The sequence below is a fragment of the Antechinus flavipes genome, chromosome 4, assembly GCF_016432865.1.
Source record: "Antechinus flavipes isolate AdamAnt ecotype Samford, QLD, Australia chromosome 4, AdamAnt_v2, whole genome shotgun sequence".
Lineage (NCBI taxonomy): Eukaryota > Metazoa > Chordata > Mammalia > Dasyuromorphia > Dasyuridae > Antechinus > Antechinus flavipes.
Genome location: NC_067401.1, coordinates 32,883,414 through 32,893,910, shown reverse-complemented (window position 1 = coordinate 32,893,910; position 10,497 = coordinate 32,883,414). Strand labels below are relative to the sequence as shown.

General features: G+C 36.8%; 1 protein-coding gene across 1 annotated transcript; it reads left to right on the top strand.

The window, feature by feature from the left end:
• The first annotated feature begins 441 nt into the window (after window positions 1-441).
• Window positions 442-10,487, top strand: TEFM (transcription elongation factor, mitochondrial). Its single transcript, XM_051992379.1, has 4 exons — window positions 442-516; window positions 3,625-4,094; window positions 5,970-6,119; window positions 8,959-10,487. Exons 1-4 carry the CDS (start codon window positions 480-482, stop codon window positions 9,391-9,393), a joined length of 1,092 nt encoding a protein of 363 aa, XP_051848339.1. The 5' UTR covers window positions 442-479; the 3' UTR covers window positions 9,394-10,487.
• The last annotated feature ends 10 nt before the right edge of the window (window positions 10,488-10,497 follow it).

Below are 10,497 nucleotides of genomic sequence, written 5' to 3'. Positions count from 1 at the left end.
TTTTTATTTTTATTTAATTTATTTAGTTTAATTAAATTTAATTTATTTTTTTTATAATATAATTACATCTAATGTAGTACGTTATAAGTATTAGTGTATTACAGTAATATAATGTATATTAAACATACAATTTGTAAATAAGTATAATACATAGTGTATATATGTATCGTGTGTGTAAGTGTGGGGGTGGGGCGTATATGGATGCATGCATGCATGCAAAAACCCATTGTGGGGTTGGATGTTCTTAAAAAACTATTTTACTCAAACGAGCTTCTGATTTGGGAGAAAGCCCCGCCCCTGTCCTGCCCAAGAGTGGCCGCCAGGGTGCACCAGAGTGCCTAGTCCTCCCCAGCTCCTCTCCCGGAACCCGGACTGCAGGCCGGAACGTTTGTGCGGAGCTACAGAGCCGGAAGTCCTCTTTTAAAAGCGCAACTTCGCCGGAAGTCGGGACCGGTGGTAGGAAACGCGGTGTTTTCAACATGAGTTTCCCGGGCGTCCTGCGTCTGTTCCCTGGAGGTAAGAAGAGCCCAAGGCCGTCGCAGACGGCGCTGTGTCCGTCCTGCTGAGGCGCTTGTGTATCCCGCTGGCCGTCAGGCCCCGAGAGCGAGTTCCCTCCAACAGTTCCTGTACCCATTTTTCTCTCCTCCCCTCCCACACTTGTCATTTCTAGTGTTATCTCAGAGAGGTTTTACTTTGTATTTCTTTATTCAATAGTGATTTAGGATGTGTATTCACATGACTAGATGTCTTGATTTTTTTCTGAAACTCCCGTTTATTTGACCATTTGTCATTTGGGGAATGGCTCTGATTTTTAGAAATTCGATTCATTTCTACACACGGCATATACACACCCACGGAAACATATTTAAGACACGAGGACTTTATCAAGAAGCATTTGCTGTTAAAATTTTTGATATTTCTTCATTACATATGGTATCGTTTAGCATAATGTAGTTTCCCTGACCATCTCTTTTAATTAGGTATATTTAAACTCTTGTTGACTGATCTAATAAAGATAAACTACTTGGAAGCTCATATATCAAATTCCCAAATTGGAATGTAAACAGTTTAATTTTATTGACCTTATGATTATTCTTTTGTTTCCCTTTCAGTGCTTTTCTTGAGTCTTGTGTTTGAATTTTCCTTTCAGCTCTGGTCTTTTTTTTTAAATCAGGAATGCCTGAAAGTCCTCCATTTCTTTAAGTATTTTTTTCCTCTGAAGGATTACACTCAGTTTTGCAGAGTAGGTAATTCTTGGTTGTAATCCTAGTTTCTTTGCCTTCTAGAATATGATATTCCAAGGCCTGAACATGAAAGCCACTAAATCTTGTGTAATCTTGACTGTGACTCTATGATATTTGAATTGTTTCTTTCTGGCTGCTTGAAATAGTTTCTCTTTCACCGGCAGCTCAAGAATTTAGCTATACTATTTCTAGGAATTTTTATTTTGGGATCTCTTTTAGGTAGATTCTTTCCATTTCTAGTTTACTCTTTGGTTCTAAGATGTCAAGGGAATTTTTCTTGATAATTTCTTGAAATATGATATGTAGCCTTTTTCTTTGATCATGTCTTTTAGGCAATTCAGTTATTGTTTTCCAGATTGGTTGTTTTTCTGATGAGAAGTCACATTTTTTTTTTCTATTTTTACCTTCTTTTGACTGTTTTATTGTTTCCTGATGTCTTATTATTAGCTTGCATTTGCCCATTTCTAATTTTTAAAGAATTATATTCTTCAGTGAGTTTTTATAACTTTTTGTCTATTTGGCCAGATCTGCTTTCTAAGGAATTCTTTTCTTCAATGAATTTTTGTATCTTTTTCTATTTGGCCAATTCTGCATTTTAAGCTACTTTCTTCAATATGGGGGGGAGAAGGGGGGTTCTTTTACCAAATAGTTAATTTTCTTTTCATAATTTTCTTGCATTATTCTTGCTTCATTTCCCAGTTTTCCCTCTACTTTATTATTTTTTCTTTAACTCCTCTTGGAATTCTTGTTGGGTTTGGTTCCAATTAGTATTTTTTTCTTTAAGGCATTTCATGTAGCTATTTTCACATTGATATAGTCTTCTGAGTTTGTGTTTTGGTCTTCCTTGCCACCATAATAGCTTTTTGTAGTCAGATTCTTTTTTTGTTATTTGCTTATTTTTCCAGACTAATTTTTTTACTTTTAACTTTATGTTAAAGTTGGGCTCTGATCACCTTGAGACAGGGAGACATTGAACCAAGCCATGTTTTTCTCATACTGGTATTTTCACATCTTGTTCTAGAAATCTATAAGTTTTCGGTACTTCCAGAGTGTTGTGATGAGGGAATGATGTGATTTGGACTCTGGTCATTACGAAGAAAAGGTCTCTGCCTGCAATCAGAAGTTTTTAGTGATCCTTATTGGTTTGGAACAGTGACTAGGGCCCCTGCTCTCTTGTGTCTTTTTTTTTTGTCCTAGAACTGTGACCCAGAACTGCCTATGGGTAATAGATTGCCAATTAGCACTGGCTTCACCCAGTGCTAGCAGAGGGTCCCCAGTATTCTCTTTCTGACTAGTTATCTGATCCCTTCATCATCTCTGGGTTGAAAACTTGGAAAGCTACTGCTGCTGCCTCTATTGCCACTACCACATGTCTGGACAATTCTATCCCAATGCATAGACTTTTAAAAATTATTTTTTTTTATTAAAGCTTTTTATTTTCAAAACATATGCATGGATCATTTTTCAACACAGATTCTTGCAAAATCTTGTGTTCCAAATTCCCCCTCTTCCCTAGATGGCAAGTAATCCAATATGTGTTAAACCCAATATATGCATACATATTTATACAATTATCATGTTAATGCATAGATTTTTAAAAGTTTTCTTAAACTGCCTTGAAAATGTCTGAAAAATGTCTTGCTCTAACTTTTGTTGGCTCGGCTATTCCAAAATTTGATTTGAGGTGATTTCCAGTCATTTAGAGGAGAAGATGGGGTGGGGGGCTGCCACTAATCCACTCTCTTAGCTCTGTAGGTACTTTCTGCAGACTTGCCCAGTCCAAGGTTGTTTTGCAGTGAGGATAAAGCTCTTTAGAGGGAATCAAACTTAACAGATTCTCCTCTCTACCATGTACACAGAAATAAATATATGACTAGATAGGAAATAAGATTTAGGGCCTCCACCTAGGAGAGAGGAAGGAGAAAGGAGAGAGGAGAGAGGAACTTGTGGCAGGGAACCACACATCACAGTAGTTATCTGGTGAGAAGAGTGCTAGATCTGGATTAAGAGGGCTCAAAGTCTGGCCCTGCCATTTATAATGTTACTACTGGGCTACTTTGGGCAAATTCCTGAAATTCTCTGTGAAATCAGTTTTGTCTTTAATCATTCGTAAAATAAGAGGCCAATTTTTTACCTTTTTGTGTGTGTCAGGGACCCCTATGGCAATCTGGTCAAACCTACTCCGAGTTATATTTAATAAAATACATGAAATTACAAAAGAAACGAATTATATTGAAGTATGGTTCAATATAGATATATATTTTAAATCACAACTAAATTCACAGACTTTGGGTTAAGAACTCCTGGATTTGATAAACTCTTAATACTTTTGGCTTTAAATATATGGTCCTATGATTCCAATTATTTTTTCCCATTTTAGGAAAATGGAAATATTTTCAGGTTGCAATGTGTCCATCTCCTTACCAGCCTTTGTTCTCCTGCTGTCAGAGAAAATCCATAGCACCAATGAAGAAAACAGACTTTGTTTCAGCTTCATCAGATGAGAGCTTAAAGGACACTGGGGAAAAGTTGGAAGACCTCTACTCTTCTGAACAGAAATCAACTATTTTGCAAGTGCTCAACACTGCATCTGTGAATGAACTTGCCACTTTTACATTTCTTCGAGGAAGGAAGTCTGTCAACATTGTAAAACACAGGGAAAAGCATGGACCTTTTCAAGACTTGAAAAGCTTAATGGAAGTGCCTTTGTTTCAGTTTAAAATTACAGTGAAAGTGTGTAACTCAATTCTACTGCCAGAATTGAAAAGGAAAAAAAAAGAGAAAATAATACCAGAAAATCGGTCATTAGGAAAGGTTGTTAAACCAGTAATAGAAAAAAAGAAGCTTCAGGTATGCCTGTTTCTTAAAATCTGTCTTAATTTTTCTGTGTAAATCAGTGTGATGGGTGATTCAAAAAAACAAAAACAAAAAATTGTCCTTGCCCTCAAGAGCTTTTGATCTATTTGGAGATCCAAGATTTATACATAAGCATTTAATATATACCCATAAACTATTCATTAGCAATATGTGCTGAGTACTAAGAAACTAAGTGCCATTAGTTAGCCAGGAAGTGAAGAAGACAGAACTGTGAGCTTAATTAGATAGGAAAGCTTCCTTGATCTTGAAGCAAAGGCAAGATTTGGAAATGAGAAGGGAGTGAGAAATAAAAATAGCTTGTTTAAAGGATGGCAAATATAGGATTCAAAGATTGTGGCTGGGACAAAGTGGCAAGGTATACGAGAAGGGTATTGAGAAACTAAGTTACTAAAGTATGTTAGGGCCAGATTTCAGAGCACTGAATAATGCTAAAAGGATAAAAGAAAAAAAAAAGAAAGAAAGAAACTGTTCCTGCCCTTAAGTTTATATTCTAATAGAGTAAATACAACATAGGGTCATAGATTTAAAGCCAGAAGAGAGTTTAGCCAAACCCTTTGTATTACAGATAGAAAAACAGGCCTAGAGAGGATATGACTTGTGCAAAGTTACATTTGTGTGTAGAAAATTAAACATAAAATACATAAAGTGTAATTCCTAGAGGAGAGGGCACTAGCAAATGTTGTGACCATAACAGATTGCCTGTAGAAGATGTTGCTTTGGCTGATAGCTAAGGATTCTAAAAGGCAGAGGTAGGGAAGACATGCACCACAGCCTGGGCAAAACCACAGAGATAGATAGGAGATGGACGGTTGTTGCTAAAATGGAGCGTGAAGGCAGAAGAATAGTGCAGGCTGGAACCAGATTAGGAGAGTCCAGGAGTTGAGCTTGATCCAGCAGGCAAGACATTAAACAGTCATTGAAAGAGAAACCATTAAAGAATTATTTATCCCAGTGGTGTCCAACTTGATGGCTGTGCCATTACTGCAGAATGTCTGCAGATCTGTGCAAATTAAGTCTTGTGTTTATCTGAATTGCTAACAAACAAAAACAGGCTAACAGCCTGACTTTCCAGAATAAGCCCATGGACTTTCTGTAGACTCAATGCCTTGCACATTTTTGTATATGTTTTCAAATATACATATAGTTATGATTAAAAAAATATAAATTCATAAGGGTTTCTTTTAGTTTCTTTATGTCTTCTCAGTAATTGGTTCCTTATGGGTAAGGATACCTGCCATCACTTGTGGGCATTTGAAATGTTTTGATATTAAAGAGATTCTGATCTTAAAAGAGGCCAGGACCCACTAATTCTATCAGCACCCAAGACCTGTTAGAAAAAAATGAGAAAGGCAGCTTTTCTTTTATATCACAATTGAAAAATATCTCCTGTTCCTCAGTAGGACTTTTGTATTGTTTCCAAAGCAAGATTTAGTTCTTTTACTTCCTACAGATTGAAAAATTAGTTCCTATCCTTTATTTCTGAATACGATTCCAAGGCTTACTACAGTGAAATGTTAGTGATATATAAGAATGCTGATGACTTATGTGGGTTTATTTTGTGTCCTGTACTACAGTGAAATGAAAGGATATCAGTAATTGTGTCTTTCAGTTGCATCTCTGCAGGCAAGGCATGACCATATTCTAAAGCTTATATTGTAGTGCTTTTCAGGCCTTAGAAATGTTATGATGGCTTCTTTTTATGCTTGGCATATTATCTATATTATTAGACTATTAGACTAGACATTTAGAAGGTGATTCAGGTATGACATCTGTATAAAGGGAGTCTTTTACAATGTGTACGATCCTCCAGGATATTAGCAGTTGAACCATATTTTTTATTTATTTTAGGAAGCTGATAGTATTGTGTCTATTGTTTTTGGCAAAGAAAAAATTGCCTGGGCTCATCTTGATAATAGACTAACAGTTCTTGGCTGGCAACAAAGAAATAAATTTAAGTTGATGAAAGAAACAAATACACCATCTGTGTATCTGGAAACGGTAAGTTGTCTTTCCCAGAGTCTAGTTCCCAAAGCCGCCTTTGTCCTATTCCTCCCTACATTATGAAGACACAGCAAAGCGTAGTCAGTCCTTAGATTCCATCTAATTTTTTTATGTTTGTCTTCACTTAAATGTTTAGATCCTCCATCCCTTTGGATCTTCATTCATAGTTGGCTCTAGAAATAGCAATTTTACAATTTAGTAGGGACTAACGTTTTTATAAATGAGCACAGGAAAAAATGATACTAAATTATAGAATTGTAAATTTTTCAAAATGTCCTCACCACCTTATATTGTGATAATTGACATTTACACAAGACTTTAAAGTATACCATGCTCTTTATGTACATTATTTAGTCCCACAGCAGCCTGATGACAGTAGTAGCTGCAGGTTCTGTCATTCCTGTTTTACAGATGAGAAAAATAAATCCCATTTTAGGTGAATTGATTTGGCTATGGTCACACCTTTAGAGTTAGAGGTGGCATATGTTCCTAAATCTTCCTAACTTCCAATCAGCATGTTATCTATGTCTTAACTTTTGAAAGAGCCTCCATGTTTTATTTAATGTTCCTATTGACTGGAGGAGGTGGATAAGATAAGTCTTACTAATCACTTTGTGGTTGTTTCTTCCTGTCACCAGGCAAGTGACTTTGCCTGTAAATTAGGAGCCGGCAAAGTTAGGATGAGGACACAGATATCCTTAGTTTTGTCCCATATTTCCTATTAAAAAAAAAAAAAGAAATTAGGAGAGCATGGAAAAATTTTACCTTTTAGATCTGTGGATAAGGGTGCATTATTCCCTGCTTCAAATGAGATAGAGAAAATCAAGGGAAGTAAAATAGATAATTTTGATTACATTCAATCAAAAAGTTTTTAAAATGTGTAACATATCATCAGATTGCTTGCTATCTTGGAGGAGGGGAAGGGGAAGGAAGGAGAGACAAAAAATTTGGAACTCAAAATCTTACAAAAATGAATGTTAAACATATATTTTAACATTTTCAACATGTATTGGACTGCCTGCCACCTGGGGGAGGGAATGGGGGGAAGAAGGGGAAAAGTTGAAACAGAAGCTTTTGCAAGGGTTAAAGTTGAAAAATTACCCATGCATATTTTGTAAATAAAAAGCTATAATAAAATAAAAAATAAAATAAATGAATGTTAAAAACTATCTTTACATGTAATTGGAAAAACAAAATACTATTAAGTGGGAAAATAAAAATAAATATCATTTTTGTACAAACAAAACCAGTGTAGCCAAGATTAAAAGAAGATAAAAAACCGAGGAAAAAATTTTACAGCGGGTTTTGCTGATAAAGGTCTCATTTATCAAATATATAGGGAACTGAATCGAATTTATAAAAATATGACTCATTCCCCAAATAACAAATGGTCAAAGATTATGATCAGTTTTCAGAAGAAGCTATTAACAATTACATGAAAAAAAGCTCTTCAGTCACTACTAATTAAAGAAAGGAAAATTAAAACAATTCTGAAATACCATCTTACACCCACTAGATTGGCTATTAAGACAGAAAGAAAAACAATAAATGCTAGAGGGGATGTAGAAAAGTAGGAACACTAATTCACTGTAAGTGGAGCTATGAATATGTCCAATCATTCTGAAGAATTTGGAATGATGCACAAAGAGCTATAAAACTGCATATCTTTTGACCCAGCAATACTATGTGTATATACTGTAAGATCTGTATTGCAGAGAACAAAGAATTGGGAATTGAGGGGATGTCATCAGTTGGGGATTGGCTGAACCAGTTGTGGTATTTAATTGTGATAGAATACTATTTATTATGCTGTAAGAAATGATGAAGAGAATAATTCTGGAAAAACCTGGAAAGATTTATATGAATTGATGCAAAATGAAGTGAGCATAACATTGCACACAGTTAAGCAATGTTATAATGATAATCAACTGTGAAGGACTTAGCTATTCTGATCAATACATTGTCCTGAGACAATGAGAAAAACTGATAGTTCTGAGTGCAAATCAAAGCATTGTTTTCAATTTGTTTTTTCCTACTTTTTTTGGCAACATATGGAAATGTTTTGCACGATTTCATCTCTATAATTGATAAAATACCTTTTGCCTTCTCAGTGGGTAAGGAAGGAATGGGAGGGAGGGAAAGAATTCAGAAAGCAAGGGGCAGCTAGTTGGTATAGTGGATAGACCACCAGCCCTGAAGTCAGGAGGACCTAAGTTCAACTCTGGTCTCAGACACTTAACACTTCCTGGCTGTGCGACTCTAGGCAAGTCCATTTAACCCCGATTACCTCAGCCAAAAAAAAAAAAAAATTCAGAAAGCAGAATTTAAAAAAAAAAAGAATATTAAAATTTAAAACACTTATTAAGAGAAAAAGAAAGAAAATCAAAGTCAACAAATATTGATTTAGAAACATTTGATAAATAGCCATTTTAGACTGGCACAAGAACCATGATTATCTTGTTTAGTTGACATCCTATTCATGAGGTGACTTGTATTCAGGGACTTGCACATATTTTCTTGAGCTAGTTAGTGACAGAGTTAGGAGTAGTATGATCCAGACTTGTAGCTCCTATGGTGTTTTTCTTTTATAAATCCACTTATAAAAATTTAGGCTGATTATAAATGTGCCATTTCTAGATGCAACTCTGAATAAAAATCCATTTTTGAAAAAGAATATAGATTAATGTAAACAGCACTGATGGATAACCTAATCTTTCTATATCAAATATATGCAGTTTCTAAAGTCAAGGTGTTGTTAGGAAATAATGCTGTGCTGAAGGAAAAAAGTGACTCACCAATAATTGTTGACTTCTCGGTGATTCTTCCTTGCTTTTAGATTTCTTCAATAGTTTCAGAAATTCCTGAAGCAGATTTCTATGTTTTGGAAAAAAGAACATTTTCTCTTCAGCAGACAACTCTGTTTCCAGTTGCATTACACTTCCACATTGTGGAGGCCATGCTGTATTCCTTGTTAAATAAAACATTAGCTCATGATGGCCACCATCGGGTGTTGAGCATGAGCCGGAATGTGGTGGGGAAACACTTTGATTTGATGCTTGGATCCATGCGGACTAGCGGCATGGCTGTGGTGCAGCAGTTTCTCTCAGACTCTACGTTGAAAGCAGAGTCCCGTGTGTCCTTTCCCTCTGAGAGCGTGGTGCGCTATAGAAACCTGATGGAGACCAATGGAGGAGAAAGGAAGGAAGAGTTGTGGGATTCTCTGCTTCAGGCAGTGGCTTTTTATGAACTCTTGGTGTTCAGCCCTCATTAATAAAACTTTTCCTGTATGCAAGATGGCGCAATGCGGAGGCTCTTAAAATGTCTTGCTCACGGTACCAGACTTGGAGTCCCGAATCTCTTTGTTCAAATTCTGCCCTGTACACCCTCCCTGTGTGAACCTGGGCACATGCCCTCAGCTTCCCTCACTGTGAAACATGGGGGCTAGACTCGATGGTCTCCAGTTTTAAGCCTTCTGACTTTACATTGATGGCCTTCCGACTTGGCCCCAGCCGCTTCCCAGAGAGGCCTTGGGATTCCCCACCTTCTTCCCCAGCCGTCCTCCAGCAGCCCAGCACATGCCTTCTTTACTTCTCTGCAGCTAGAGCTGACCTCCAGTCAGGAAAGCTTTTGGGCAGAAGCAAGTTCTGAGGATGTCTGGCACAGAGACCCAGTTCTACCAACTGGATGATCTTGAGCAGCACCTCTGGACTCAGGGTAGGACCCAGGTCTATCTATGTTGAGAGAAGAAAAAGGCATGGGAGGTTCTCCAGGCCTGCCCCTCAGCTTGAGGCTCAGGGAGCTGAAGTCTAAGCAGGTGAGGTGATACTTAATACCGGATCAGTTGAGGTCCACAAATCTAGGGTATTTTTCCCTTACTCCACACTGACCCACAAAATGCTCATTTGTAAAATTAGTGTGGGTGAGACTAGATCATCTCTAAAGTCCTTTCCATTAGGAACATTCTTGATTCTCGGCAGCACTTCTAAGACTGCACAAATGATCCATCTTTTGATTTTTCATGTCAAAGACTGAGGGAATCTGATTAGTTGATGTTGGGATTTTTAGATACCTGGATGGCTTCTGTTTTTTTTTAGTAATCATCTAAAACGTGATATCAGATCAGCTCTTTAGAATGCCTGCTAGGAGCTCACTGCTAGAGTCATTGAGATGCCTTTACCTGTCTGTCTGTCATCTCAGTAATGGTGCCCGAAAAGCAAGAAATCGTCTATTACTCTCCTCCTTGAAAACTGTGCCATAGATACTATTACACTACAGATCGACAAATGAAGTGTATTTCCGTTGTGGATTTTAATGTTTGTGAGGCTCCAGAAAACACTGAAATAATAAAAACTGTTGCTCTCTAAATATTATTGTG

Excerpts from the sequence above, each read along its gene's own strand:
- TEFM (XM_051992379.1), top strand. The coding sequence starts at position 480 with ATGAGTTTCCCGGGCGTCCTGCGTCTGTTCCCTGGAG. Across the intron at positions 517-3,624 it reads CCTGCGTCTGTTCCCTGGAG|GAAAATGGAAATATTTTCAG; the intron begins GTAAGAAGAGCC and ends TTCCCATTTTAG. Across the intron at positions 4,095-5,969 it reads TAGAAAAAAAGAAGCTTCAG|GAAGCTGATAGTATTGTGTC; the intron begins GTATGCCTGTTT and ends TATTTATTTTAG.